The sequence below is a fragment of the Harpia harpyja genome, chromosome 16 (genome assembly GCF_026419915.1).
Source record: "Harpia harpyja isolate bHarHar1 chromosome 16, bHarHar1 primary haplotype, whole genome shotgun sequence".
Classification (NCBI taxonomy): domain Eukaryota; kingdom Metazoa; phylum Chordata; class Aves; order Accipitriformes; family Accipitridae; genus Harpia; species Harpia harpyja.
In genome coordinates this window covers 3,948,097-3,962,623 of record NC_068955.1, presented here as the reverse complement: position 1 = coordinate 3,962,623, position 14,527 = coordinate 3,948,097, and the positions used below count along the sequence as shown (strand labels likewise).

Below are 14,527 nucleotides of genomic sequence, written 5' to 3'. Positions count from 1 at the left end.
CCGGCACGGTCTTAAGGGAGGCGGCCGAACACACCCAGAGAAACCTCTGTGGTCGGCAGCCTCACGAACCAGCCTCCCCACCTCCATGCTCACGACCGGCCCTCGCCGCCCTGCCCAGCTCCGCCGTGAACCAGCCGAGGTTTAGCTCCCATCGCCGCGCAGGCGCTCAGAGGCGGCTCTTTGCATTTATCTCCTTGCCATCCACCCAAGAAAAGACCCGTATTGTCTCTGAGGCAAAAAGAAAGCTGCTGTGTCACTTGAGCGAGGTTGTTTTATCTGGAAAGGGGCTGAGCGGCTTTGAAAGCCTGTTTCTATCCAGCTCCACGTGCGGGGGGACTTGGGGGTCCTCAAAAGGTGCAAATTGCAGCTGCACAATTAAATAACGGGGTGTGTCCCGGCCTCCATGGTCCCCTGGGCAGCACAGCCCTAACGAGGAGACAGTGGCATTACTAATCAGGGCTTTGACCTTTACATGGCTTTTATTTAATACACATTCCACGCTTCCCCAAACTCCCATCCAAAACATTGACATTTCCGCTGATAGATTGGGTCAGATTTTGGAGTAGTTGGGGGACTCAATTCACTCTTACAATGGTTAAATTCTTACAGCTAAATGGGCTTATTCAGTTAGTGCAGCAGCTGGTGTGATTTCGAGAAGAAAATAAACATTTCCTTCAAATATTTTGATTGGCAACTGGACAACTGAAATACTCAAGCTCAGATTGCCAGGGTCCAAAAAAGCAAATGGGGGCTGGACGGCGAGTAAGGGAGGCAAACCGTAGTAAATCCTCCGAGGCAGCGCTACCACGCAGATGTGTGTGTGAGATGCGCTGGGCTCTGCCTGCGCTGGAGAAGGGGACAGTGAGACGTGATTTTTTTTAAAGCCCGTCATCGGCTGTGATTTCGAAGGGAGCGTGGGGCCCGAGGGTACAGCTTCACCCGCTCCTATTTCCCTGGCATTTGCTTAGCACATTGCTTGCTCCAGGTTGCTGTTTGACGGCTGGCTGAGCGTGACGGAGGGTTGCTTTGCTGCTGAGTTAGGTGGTTATGGAGGGTATTAATGGTGGTGTTTTATTTGGACCTTGCTGAGGCTGTTTCAGAGGAGATCTCCTCGGATGCAGGGCAGGAGGGCCGATGCCTCTGGCCGGGGCTGCAGGCATGGGCTGGGTGGCTTGTGGATCCGTGAGGTGGAGCGGTAGCCCTGAGGCGAAGGAGCCGAGATGGAGGGGCAGCCGTGAGGAGAAGAGGACAGGATGGAAGGGAAGCCCCGAGGAGAGAGGGCCAAGATGGAGGGGTAGCCCTGAAGCGAGGGCGCTGAGGCGGAGGGGCAGTCGTGAGGCGAGGGCTGAGATAGAGGGGGCAGCCCTGAGGTGAAGGAGCCAAGATGGAGGGGGCAGCCCTGAGGCGCGGGCACTGAGCTGGAAGGGGCAGCCCTGAGGTGAAGGACACGGCACGCAGGGGCAGCCCCCAGGCGAGGACCGAGACGGAGGGGCAGCACTGAACCGACGGCGCCGAGGTGGAGGACGGACCCCGCCGTGAGGGCGCAGGGACGCCGGCGAGGCCGGCGCGGCCGCGGCTCCCTCTAGCGGCCGCCTCCCGCCTCCCGCCGCGGGGCCCGGCGGCCATTGCCCCCTGCTGGCGGCGGGACGGGCCCCGGCCGCGGCCGGGGCTTCCCCTCAGCCGGCGGTCGCTTGTCCCGCCTCGCCGTGGGCCCTGCGGGGAGCCGGGGTCGTCGGCGAGTCCCGCGGCGGGTCGGGCCGTGGACAACGTGGCGGTGGTTAACGAGGAGGCCCCCGGGGAGGGGTGGAAACCGCTGTCCGCCAGGGCGGCTCCGTGCCTTGGCCCGGCCACGGCCGCCTCAGCCCCGTGTGGAGAAAGCGGCTCTCCCACCCGGGTGTCGCGGCGGGGAGTGGGGTTGGGCGGGCTTTGCCTCACCGGGGGCTGCTGGGGACCACGGGGAAATAGAGACCAACGTTATACGGCGGAGCAGCCTGGTGTCTGGTTGCCGCAGCCTGGGAAGGCCGAACCAACCCCCCCCCCCCGCCAAAATAACACAGAGACGAAACACACGAGTGGTTTTGGGGGTTGTTTGGGGGTTTTTTTTAGCCTCAGACTGGTCGGGGAAAGCTGGAGCTTTATTCTGGGCCAGACTTTAAGCTCAAGGCCCAGCGAAGGTGAAAGCGAGTTGGTCATGGTCGCTCAGATGCCCCACTCGCTCTGCGGGGCTGTGGATTTCACTGGCCGGGGCAGGCACAGCCGAGGGATTCGCTTTCCAAGGAATTCGCTTTCCAAGGGATTTGCTTTCCAAGGGATTCACACCCACACACAGATTTTATAGAGGCCCAGCCCTGCAGAGTGCTGTCTGTCAGAGACGGGGGGGTTCAAAGACTGGCACCTGGAGAGCTTGCCCACTGCCCACCGGTGTTTTGCGGGCAGTAGCTGGAGTGTCTCTAGACCCAACAGTATCACTGTGCTTTGCTCGCCATGCATGCAGCTTGTAATTAACACTCTTACATGCTTGCGTCTAAATTAGTAGCAAGGACCCATTGCCAAACGTTGCAAGTTCAGGCCAATAAAACGTAACCTCTAAAAAAAAAAAAAAAACCCCTTTGAGTGTGTTATAGAGGAAAAGGGAAATGTGCCCTGAGCACTTACGTTTTATTTTGATTTGCATTTTATGGAATATTATTTATGGGCATGTGAAAGCTAACGAAGGAGCGCCGTCCTATCACTGGAGATTGTCATCTGCTCTTGGGAAGGTAGCGAGCAGCAGTCTGGGTTTCTGGGGGCTGGGAGGGATTTTGGCACTGCTTACTCTCAGTGTATAGCAAAACAGTCCAGCTACTTGGGCCGCAGCGTCAGGGCTGTGTGCGTGTAAGGAGGAGGCGTTCAGAAAATAGCACTTTCGCTCTCCAGTCCAAGTTCAGCCAGGATTTTTGTCCCATGGTCCTATCTTCTGCTGTGATGCTGCTGGATTGCTAAAGCTACGGGCTGTGGTTGAGCTGTTTCTTGCAGAGCTGGTCTCCAAACTTCAGCTCACAACACCTGACGCAGTTTTGGTGCTGTTTTTGCAGTAGCATGGCTTTGGGATGGGGCAGACCGTCCTGCTGGCAAGCTGAGATGTGAAATCAAGGTGGCTTGGTCAGTTATGAGCATTTTTAGCAGAGTTGTGCTTTTCTAGCCAGCCCAAGCACGCTACCCCTGCACATAGCATGCAAGAGGGATGGCCCTGCGGCCAGGCAGCCGCTTCCATGCTCGGCTCGGCTGCATCCAGCCCCGCGTGTGTGCAGAGCGGCACGGTTCGTGACAGCTTTGAGCTGCTCCTCTCTTATCTCGCACCAAAGCCGCAGCCACGTTCACAAACCAGGTGCTCCCCCGCCTTTCTCCTCCGTGGAGCCTGCGTGGGAAGGCAGGCGCAGCCGATCGCCCGCAAAACGGCTGGAGGGGAGGGAGGAACCTCCTCTCCCCTTCTCCTTCCAGCGGCCGATGGCTGAAGGACTCACCTGGGATGAGAAAGAGGGTTCAGATCAAATCCCCTCCCGATCTGCTCCTCCAGAGCCTGCCCTTGCCACTAGTTAGCTGGAAGGGATTAGCTCAAGTATTTTTTCCTGGGGAAATGCTGCAGGGCCTGGAACACCAGCCCTGAGAAGTTAAAAATGCTTCATCATAATAAATATATATAAAACATACATCCCTATGCATGCATAGCAAATACACAATCATATGAATGTGTGTGTCTGTATATTATATGCGCATATCTAAACCCAACAAGCATGTTTAGCATATTCATCTCACACATTTTCTTTCTCTGAGTCGGTTCAAAATCCAGCCGATGTGACAAAAAAAAGTCGCTGAGGCCAGATGACATCCCACTTCCAAAGCAGAAAGGTGCGATGCCCCTGCTTTGAACAAGGGAAAAATAGGTGTCTTGGGAGTAAACAGAAAGGCTGAAGAGCCACCTCCAGCTGGCCAAGGCTTTGAGCTTGGTGCACCAGCCGAGCACTTTGAGCTAGAACTGCTCTTTCTAGAGATTTTCATCTCATGAGGGGTCTTAAAAGGCTGAGAAAGGCGCAGTCGCGGCATTTCTAGCCATGCCCTCTGGCATAACCAGTGCCAGAGCTTCGCGTGGGCCGCTGAGGTCTCGAGGACAGAGGTTTCGCATCTCTCCTTGGAGAGCAAAACTCACTTCTCTGCCTCAGATGCGCCAAGGCCAGAGGTGTGCTGGGCTCTGGAAGGAACCGGCACCAGCCTCGGGACAGCTGAGAGTGCCACAGAAAAGCCTTGAGATCCTCAAAGGATCTGCTGTGTGGATTCCTGTCTCTAACCTGGGCTTCCCGCAGGAGAACGGGACCCGGCAGCACCGGGCAGAGGTCCCTCTCCAGTTATAAGCTGGCTGCGACCCCCTTTGGGTTTAGACCCCACACCAAGAAAAGGCACGGGGGGCTCCAGCATCCGAGGGAGCTGGGTAACATCCCCACCATGCTGACCCAAATCTCCCTTCCCCCAGCAGAAGAAAGCCTGAATTTCTCACTCTCTTTATCCTCTTGGAAGGAGAAAAATACACAGAGAAATCAAGCAGAGGGATATTGTGGCTCCTAGCTTGGGAGTTTTCAGCTGTGTGTTTATCAGCTCCATCCCCTGATGGTATCAGCACGAACAGGCCACCCACAAGAAGGCTTAGCAGGCTGGTCTGGACTCCAGCTTTTCCTCTCTGTCTCCTTGTGTGTGTATACACACCACCGACTATCTCAGGGACCGGCCGTCTGGGGCCTGCATCCATTTATTTACTACACAGCTGATGTAATGGCTAAACATTTTTTTTCTGTGTTTATGGGGTGTGTTTTTTTAATCTGCCAGAGATGAATAGACCCCTAGAGAAATCAGCTTAGCCGTGTCCCTTCTTGGATAGGAAACAACAAATTTAAGGACAGGAAATGGGAACAACTTAAACAAATGGGTTTAGGATTTTTGTATTTAAGTTCCCTAGCTCTCTTCCCTGGCAGAGCCAAGAGATGCTTTTCCCTCTGACTTTTAATTCCTTGGGCAGGGGGATGGCCCAGGCTATAGGACAAACTCTACAAGCCTCAAGGATAGTGCTCTAACAACCCTCTTTCTTCCTCCACCCCAACAGGCACGTCAGATCTGAGCCCCTTCTCTGACCCCCGGCAGTTCGATCGCTCCTTCCCGACGCTGCCGGCTCTCACCGAGACCAGGTTTTCCGACCCACGGATGCATTACCCCGGCGCCATGTCCGCTGCCTTCCCTTACACCGCAACACCCTCCGCCACGGGGATTGGGGGCATCAGCATGACCAGCATGCCCACCACGACGCGCTTCCACCACACTTACCTGCCACCCCCCTACCCCGGCTCCACGCAAAACCAAAGTGGACCCTTCCAGGCCAACCCCTCTCCCTACCATTTGTATTACGGCACGTCTTCGGGCTCCTACCAATTCTCCATGGTGGCAGGCGGCGAGCGCTCCCCCACCCGGATGCTCTCTTCTTGTACAAGTGCCTCAGCGGGGAACAACTTAATGAATCCCAACCTGGGCAATCAGAACGACGGGGTGGATGCAGACGGGAGCCACAGTAACTCGCCGACAACCATGACGACTACTGGGAGGATGGATGAGTCGGTCTGGAGACCCTATTAGGAGGAACTCAGCTGGGCACCGATAGCTTTAACTTAATCAGCCACCATTACGTTACTCCATTTGGTAGTGAATAGAGCAAAATGATGCCTAGGGAAAAAGGAAACCAAAGTCTCCCAAACCAAAAGTAAATCAGGATCCTCTGCATGCAAGCATGGGCAAACATCAAGCGAAGATGGACCAGGACCTACGTTACATTTCAAGATGAACATCCACGGGGCTTGAATTTGTCGCTTGATGTGGTTCCATCCGTATGTTTTAAGTATGTGGATTGTACATAGGGAAAAAAAAAAAAAGGACGTGTGGAATCAGATGTTTGTTTCTTGCAGAAAACTTCTCAGTCATCTCACTTGCACCTCTTCCCCACACAAAGCATTCAAAAGTTACAAAAAGCTCACCCTTCTTCTGCAGAATGTTTCAGAGAAGAGAAAAGACCAGGGAGTCGTCCAAGCCATCTCTCTGCCAATGCAGGAAGACTGAACTGAAAAAAAAAAAGGAAAAAAAAAAAAAAAAAAGAAAAAACCCCCGTTGTCTCCTCTCCTTCCCTCCCCGCCAGTGTAGGGCCCCTGACCACCAAAGATCTCCGGGATGACACCAGAGCCGCGCGCGGCACCTGAGAGTCTGGTTTACAGCACAACCGCGGGACTCGGGCACGCGCGGGGGCTACACGCTCCTCGCGGGTCGGCCGGCATCAGCCATGTGAACAAGAGCTGTGATGTGATTATTATTATTTGTTGTTGACGACAGAGGTTGTATTGTTCATTTTTGTCATTGTCGTCATTTTTAAAACAGTAACGTGGTTGATCCTGTGCCTGACAGACCCCCCCTTTCCTGTATGTTTACATATGAGATGTACTTTTTACGAGACGTGTTTTGTTCTGTTTGCTCTTTTGTCCTGACCTCACCATTCAATTCTTTGCTCCTCTTAGCAAATCTCAGTGATGGTGGCTGAAGTGAAGGCGGCGTTCAGGACAATCCAAGATGTATAAGATGCACTTCCAAGCGCGTTAGCTGCAAAAGGGACTCAGGAGCCTTTGGCATGACCCTGCCACCGGTCTCTGGGTCTTCCTTTCATCCTCTCTGAGTGGCAACACATGCAGCTGGTGGCAAAGCATCATATTCCTGTTATGATTCTTTCCCATGTTTTCACCCAGAGCGGATTGACACATGGTGACTTTTTTTAAGGAACGACTTACACTTGTCAGTTCGTACTGAAAGCTCTAACTGAGATTTGGAGAAAGGAGCAATTTCTACTCAGTCCCTTGGTGGTGGGAATATTGTGAAGCAATGTTATCTAGCCTTTTCCATCCCCTCACCCTCCTTTCCTTTCCCCCAAGTGACCCAGAGCATGGGTATCTTGCTGTAGATGAATAAGCTGAGGAAGGGGCACTAAAGGTACCGCTGGCCCATCGGTAGCTGGTTCGCATCATGTGGCATTTGGAGGAGCCAGGTCTCCCGGGCACCACACACCCTCGTAGCTGATACCAAAGAGATTGCAACCTGAACGGGACCACGACGGGAGGTCGTAGGCAGCCGGAGAGGCGGCAGGGGCCCCCCCAAGGCCGGGTTAGTGGCCTGGCTCTGATGCATGCCACAGGTTTACATCGCCTGGCATGAGCTGGCTGTGCTTTCTCCTGGCGTGGGAATTCAGGCTGGATTCGGGATTCCTCGTGCTGGCAGGGCTGAGGGTGCATGGGCAGGTTCCTGGGGAGCATGTAACTGTGGTACCCACTGCCCTCTGGAGCCTACCCTGCAGCAAGGGGATGCGGACAGTCCCCAGCCCCCAGTGCCACCAGTTACCAAGTCTTTTTTTTTTTTTTTTTACATGAGCATAAGGAAATTGAAACCCCACAGCTGCTCTCCCGGCCCCTCTGTCTAAGTTACACCATTACGGCCACGCTACCTATCACCAAATCTCAGTTGGCAGCTTGTCAGCACTCGGTTGAGGTACAGAGCGTTGTAATTGCACTACCACGTCAAGACTGGAGCAAGACATCCTGGCTTAGTTGGAAAGCTGCGATGACCACTCATGAGTTAAATAAGCAACAAGAAGAACAACTCTTTTAAATAATAATAAAAAAAAAGCCCTACCCCAGCAAAACTGCAACCTTCACTTGCCTTAGCGACAGCGAGCATCTCTCCGGTGCTCGCCAGCTGTAGAAACTGGACCACAGCAGCCTGTGTTTTGATGCATTTACGTTTATCATCCGATTGCGCCACTGATTGAAAGCACAAAGAAAACAAGGCATTCGTAGTACTAGGTTAATTTAAGACTGTTCGTAGTGAATTAAAAAAAGAAAATAATAAAAAGAATGGCAACGATGTTATTTTTATGACATATTGTCATGTGAAGGTGTAAATATATGCACCTCTGTTGTATGCAAATGGTCACAAGACAGGCCAACGTTTTTTGCTTTGCACTATAATTTGCTTTTTTTAAAAAATGCACAATCGCTTGTACAGTAAAACCCCTTTGTCTGGCTCACAGAATATTTAACTATAAAATCTAATTTTTGGTCTTATTTGTTATAATAATATAATTCTTAAATGTGTTGAAGGATCCGATTCTTAATAATGCTTCTAATACTTGTATGTGCAGGGTAAAATAACAACAAACAACTAAGGAGATGAGAACAAAGATCTTTGTAGATAAAGAAGGCTAAAGTTGTTGGTTTTTTTAATGGTGTCTTCACAATGGACATTAAAAAAAAAATATGCTAGTGATACCAAATAATGTGGTTATTTGTGTAATATACCAACCCTACTTGAAGGTAATGCCCTATATTTAATATGTAGCCCATCTTTTTAACCTGTAGCACTTGTCACTGGGGAGGGGGGAGGCGGGGAGGGAGGGCGAGGAAGAGGAGGGTCTGCTCCTGTTGAAGTCATTGGAAGAAGCTCTCGCTGGAGGAGTCTCTGCTGTGCTGGCTTCAATGAGAACAGAGTTGGGCTCCTTCGTGAGCGGGTGGAAATCACGTTGGTACGAAGCCATAGCAAAGAAGTGGTCAGTTCTGCTTTTCTATTATCGGTGTCAATGTTCTTATCCAATGTACGTGATTATATCGTCAGGCCTCCGTGTAATCATTTTAATGACTTTCCATGTGGAATAATAAATGTACGGTTACCAGTCTCCCCGGTGCCTTCCGCCTGCTCACTTCTCGCTGCGGGGAGCAGATCTGTGCCCTGGTACAGAGGAAGGTTCGTCACGCTGCTCTTTCTCCAGGGTCTAATTTTGGCACCTCTGCAAGCACCCCGGTGCCCAGATCCGGAGTCTGAGGCGGGGGGTCACGGCTGCTCTTGACCGCAGTTTGGCCCGAGCAGGCGTTGCGAGGGTGTGTGGGGAGGAGGGCAGGCAGGTGCCGGCACAGGGATGCAGGGAGGCCATGGGGGTGATGATCCCGGGCTCCGAGCTCTAAGAAAACCCCTTTAGGCTTCTCCAAGGGGAGGTCTGGACCACTAACCCTGCACTGGGCTAGACCTGGGAGGTGATCCCTGCATCCCCAGCCAAGCATCCCACACCCCGACCGCTGCCTGTCATCGCTGCACCGCTTCCCGAGACACAAAAGCTCCGGCACAAATCCTAAACAGGACCCAAATTCCCAGGCGGTCCAAGCCCAAACCCTTTAGCACTCACCACTCGCCTCCAGAACCCAAATGACAGCTGAAAAGCAAAAATAAAAAAAATCCCAGCCTACAATAGCATCCGATGCCAATGCGCTGTAGGCTGAGGGCTCCCGAGGAGCCAAGCCACTCAACGCAAGCGTTATTCATGAGCCCAGCGAAGGCAGCAGCAGCGGCGTGCCGGGGCGATGCCGGCGCCTTGCCCATCGAGCGGGGCGGATGTGCCGGAGCCGATGCTCTGCCTCTTCTTTGCAGCATCTCCGTAAGCGTAGCCCATAGCGGCATTCGCACGGAAAGAGAAAAAAAGAAAAGAGAAAAACAAAAAGGAAAAGCGCGAACGAAACCACAATAAATGCTAATATGGGTGAGAACCCAACTCCGCAGCCCTGGCCAGCGGAAATGTGTTTCAAGTCAAACCCTAGACATACCCGCCTTTTCTTCACAGCTACTGGGAGAGGAAACACCCCGAGGTGTAGCTATTATTTACAGGAACTTTCCATTCCAAATTGATCCGCGCTTTACTCGCAGCCTCGTTTAAAGCTGCAATGAAAAGAGAGAAGAAGGAGGAAAGGGAAAAGAAATGGAGGACAAATAAAAAGGGCTTTGTTATACCGACATGCGCTGGGTCATCCACGGAAAAGGGGCTTTTGAGGGGGGCAGCCCCTCTGCAAAGTGGTTTTGGTGCTGGTGCCGATGGGGCGATGCTCGTCAAGGGAGTGAGGCTGGGGCTGGATCAGGCTCAGTACGGACCAAACCGGTGCGGGGAGGACATGGCAGCAGCTAAATTATAGCTGGGAGGCCCAGGTAGCCCAGCGAGCCGATGGTGTTAAACGTACCCAACACCTGAGGGCCAGATGGGTGTTATTTTTATATGGGCGTTATTTTTATTCGGGCCACCTACCAAGCACAGGACCCAGCGTGCTGCGGATGCTGGGGCTGCATCTTGCTTATACACAAGGTTTGCACCAATTTAATGAATTTAAATGGGAAAGCTGGACCCCAGCGTGGCAGCGTGGGATGTGGGGTGCATCAGCCTCTCCCAAAGGCCCTTCAAGAGCCGAGAGCAGCCGCAGATGCTGGTCCTGGGTGCCAAACAGCAAAGCCAAGTACCCGAGGGTTCCCGCTGTTCCAGGGGGATGCTGAAAAACAGGGCCGAAAGTGATAGTGTGGGGCAATCAGAGCAGAAATATTTGGTTTTTCTTCTGCAAATGCAAACTGAAAGGGAAAAAAAAAAAAAAATCACTGGGGCTTGGATGACTTTTCTGAGCATTCAAATACTAAATTGAGTGGAGTTTGGGCTAAAAAATCTCCTAGGAAAAATGAAGAATATTTCCTTTGAGAACAGAGCTAACAAAAGTCTTAGCAAAAAACTTATTATATTCTCTTTCCAGACCAAACTCTAAACCCTAGCCTCTATTTTAATGACTCTGTTGTGTCCAAACCGCCTGTCTTAGTAAATAAACTTTTAACTTGCAAAAAGTTTCTAGGCTATGCAGGACATGGGGGAAGGATCCTGCCTCGTTGCCGTGGGGTCTCGCCTTGCCCACACGGTCCCTCTCCCTCGTCAAGCCCTTAATGAACCGTGCACAAATGAGCGATCAGCATCATTAAGGCACAATCCTGTCCTTCTGAAATAGTGGGGCCAAATGGCTCTGCAAGGTGCCTAGCACCCTTCCTGCACCCCCGGGCACCCCCTGAACCTGCAAACATCAACCCCCCCATGGACAACCATCGCCTGGACCAGCATGAACGGAGTCACCGGCTCCCACTTCAGCATCATCTTCCTGGGAATTCACGGGGTGTTAATCCTGCTGCAGGGCCGTCCTGCTGGAAAGGATGGGTGGTTTGTTGAGGTTGGGTTTTTTTTTTTTTTTGAATACTGCCTATTTAGAAGCTAAATGGTGGAAAACATGGAAAATTCATTAGGGTGTCTGGGAAAGTGTTAGGTTACACGTCATTCACATCTACTTACTCAGCGGGACCTCGCGCCTTGGGGGAGATATATATTTATATATATATATTTTATATATAGGAGTTGTTGGCCTTTTTTTCTCTCCATTCAATTTCCAGACAGGCACAAAAGCGAGCCCTTTCGTTTCTCACAGGCTCTTCAAAACTCTCCCCCCCGAAGCGGAGCTGCCATCCCTTTGCCCAGCCTGGCCGGGGCTTTGCCCCCTTCCACCCCTCCGGGGCCAGCCCAGGTGTTCAGCATCTCTGCGAGGTGACCGGTGCCATTCCCACCCGCTTGGAAAAGGCAGGAATTGTTAAACCAAGGCCCATAAAGGGCAAATACGCAGCCACGCCAGGACCTGCTGGCAGTGAGCCCCGGCTGGCTGTTTCTTCGGTGCTGGCTGGCAAGAAGCTTGGCGAGGATGGGAGCTGGGAGAAGAGCAGAGGGGGGTGGAGGGCTGGTTCAGTGCCCAAACTATAAAACCCGAAAAAACCAATCCTTCATTCCTGATCACTCAGAATTTCTCAAGTTTGGTGCAATACAAAAACAACCCAATAAAAACATCGTTCCGGGGTCACAAGAGCTGTTTTGTTCAGCTGCAAGCCAGGATGTTTCGTTTTTCAGGTCCGCCATAGCTCCTCTGCTGAGCAATTTCTCCCCAGCTTCGGCCAGTCCCGAAGCCACCATCCAGCCCTGAACCACAGCTTGTTCAGCTAAAAATCAACCCCAAATCTTTCCATGTATTGCAGAGGAGACTCTCCGATTCGGAAAAAAAAAAAAAAAAAAAAAAGGCAGGCTGTGTTTTCCCATAAATAGGACTCCAACAACAAATCCTCACTGCTCGGTTTGTGCCAGGATGCCTGTTTTCCCCGGCGCCTGCTTGCTCCTGGCCGGGGCAGCCCAGCTCACGTGCAGCCACGAGGCACGGCTGTGTGTAAGAGCCGTCCCCACGGCACGTCGGGGCTTTGGACACCGGATCGCGGGGAGGAGAGGAGAGCCAAGGCCAGGGCTGCTGGGGAAACTGGGGCTCCAATGGCTAATCCCCCGCTCTGGGGTGCACCGTGGCTGTCCCAGGTGGAAAATGGTCCAGCTGGAACAGTTTGGGTTCATTTTTAGTGGGTCTGGGGCACTTCTACAATACCATCCCAGGTAGCCACCTTGGAAATCTCTCCCTAAAGCCAGTTGGGGATTGAGGCTGCACTTGGGGCTAGAACAGGCAAAAAAGCCAGTGGGAATTAAGCACCCAAATACTTTTGCACAGCTCAGGAGTCTTTGCCAGTGTCAGATTTAAATGCAGTTCCCTGGGTCCCCATCAGCCTCCTTGAATCCATCCCACCCCGCAGGGATGTCACCAAGCGGGGCCGTGTCACCGGGACACGCATCTGGATGGCACCCGAACGTGCACACCGGTGCTGGCTGCACCACTCGGGTGGCAGCTGCACCAAGAACAGCACTCACATCTCGAAATCCCTCCCCAAAGCACCTTATGTGCCATTCTGCACGAGGGCTGTAATTTAATAACATATGCTATTTTTTATTTAAGCCATGCAAACAGTCACCTGTATAACTGTTAATTCCCTGACAGCAGCAGGCTGAGATGCAGGGAAGGTGTTTTCTTGCACGGAGGTTGGGCTGGGCCGGGAGATCAGAAGAGTTTAAATTAAAATAGGCTCATGCCGTGTGAGTCTTTATTCTTGGCTTAACCCACAGAGGCTAAAAACGATGTTAGCGACACGGTGCTGGGATCCCACATCGCTCCACCGAGCACCTCCCGCCGCCGTCAGACACCGGGCAATGAAAGCAGCTCGACTTCAAAGAGCCAGGGCAGGGGAGGATGGAGAGCGAGGACTCATTAACCTTGGAATCGCGTTAGATGGGATGATAGCGGGCTTTAATTAGGCCAGCCGAAGCGGGCAGGGGAGACGAGGCTGCATCCCGGCGGGTGCGTGTGTGTGTGCGCGCGCGGTGCCGTTTCGGCGCAACCCCCAGGTGAACACCCCCGGGCATGCACCTGCCTGCGTGGGCAGAACGCACACGCGTGACGGGGCATGTCCGCGTGGTGGGGGGGGGGGACGCGCGCCCGGCAGCACCCGGCGGCACCCACCACCTCCCGCCAGCCCCACTCGGGCACGTCCAGCCGGTCGGATCCCCGCGGGGATGTGCTGCTGCCCTGGGGATGCTCCGCTCCTGCCGGGCAGGATCTGGCCTCGGGAGCAGGTCAGGAGTGTCACACATCCCCGCAACCGCTCCAGCGCCCGAGGGGTCGGTCCCGCTCCTGCCGCAGGTCAGGCAGGGTGCTTCAGTGGGTGCTGCTTTTAAACACGTGTGATGTACCCAGTGGCTCCCTGGCAGGCAGCGCACCGAGTGCCTCCGGCCCACCGCTGCGCTCCAGGGGAGCACGGGGCTGGAAATCCCACTGGTGTCTTGGGTGGGCAACCAAACCGACCCTGGGATGGCACTGGGGACAGCAAAGCGGTCAGGTGGAGGTGACGGCGCTGGGGTGCTGCCCTAAACGCCTGTCCGTGGCGCAGCGCTGCCCGTCAGCCCCACCGTGCAGTAAAACAGGAGGGATGAGAAAACACCAGCGACCTTTTTGGGCTGGATTACCCAAATCCTGGCTCTGTCCGCACCGTGATGCCGAGCGGGTGGGCAGCCAAGGACCAGGTCGTGCTCTCCATCGTCCCCCTCCGGTGATCCGGTAAACCCCTTCTCCAGCCCCCGCGTGGGCTCTGGCTGAGCTCCAGGAGGGATATTTCACACCGGTGCTACCAGGCAGCGTACTTCCTTTCCATTCTAGCAACTTGCAAAGCCCCCCCGGGTCCCTGCAAACATATACAGCTAATTTTTTAAGATGGGGAGAAAAATAACCATAGCAGGGCTGGGTTTGGCTGCAGAGAGGGGACCCAGAGGTGCTGTTCCCGCTGCCGTCCCCGGGGTGGCTGCAGCCTGGTCCCCCCCCTTGGCAGGTTTTGCTGTTTGTCTTTGCAGCCGGCGGGTTTATTACGACCGGGAACACCCAGGTTTTTTCGCTGTCTGCCATGAAATCGATACAGTAATTTCATTTCTCCGTCATAAATGAAATGAGCTGTAAAGTTGGGTGTTTAAGCCAGAGTGAAAGAATGAATTGTTCTAATGGGGGACGTTAACGAGGGGATTAAATGTTCCTGCTAAACCTGGGGGTCCCCAAGCTGCCCCTGCCTGCCGCCGGGTGCTTTTAGGGCTCCCCGCACCCCTCCCTCGCGCCGCCTCGGAGCTGTGTGGTCCAGTGCCCCCGGCCAAGCCACCGCCATCCCCACCTGGGTG

General features: G+C 53.6%; 1 protein-coding gene across 2 annotated transcripts in view; it reads left to right on the top strand.

Annotated features, from left to right (window-relative positions):
- RUNX3 (RUNX family transcription factor 3) overlaps positions 1 to 8,782 on the top strand; it is a 41,171-nt gene extending 32,389 nt beyond the window's left edge. For both annotated transcript variants that reach the window (XM_052811590.1, XM_052811589.1), the window contains one exon: positions 5,132 to 8,782. In XM_052811590.1, coding sequence (XP_052667550.1) covers positions 5,132 to 5,655 — 524 coding nt within the window. In that variant the 3' untranslated portion in view covers positions 5,656 to 8,782. The remainder of the gene's footprint in view (positions 1 to 5,131) is intronic.
- The last annotated feature ends 5,745 nt before the right edge of the window (positions 8,783 to 14,527 follow it).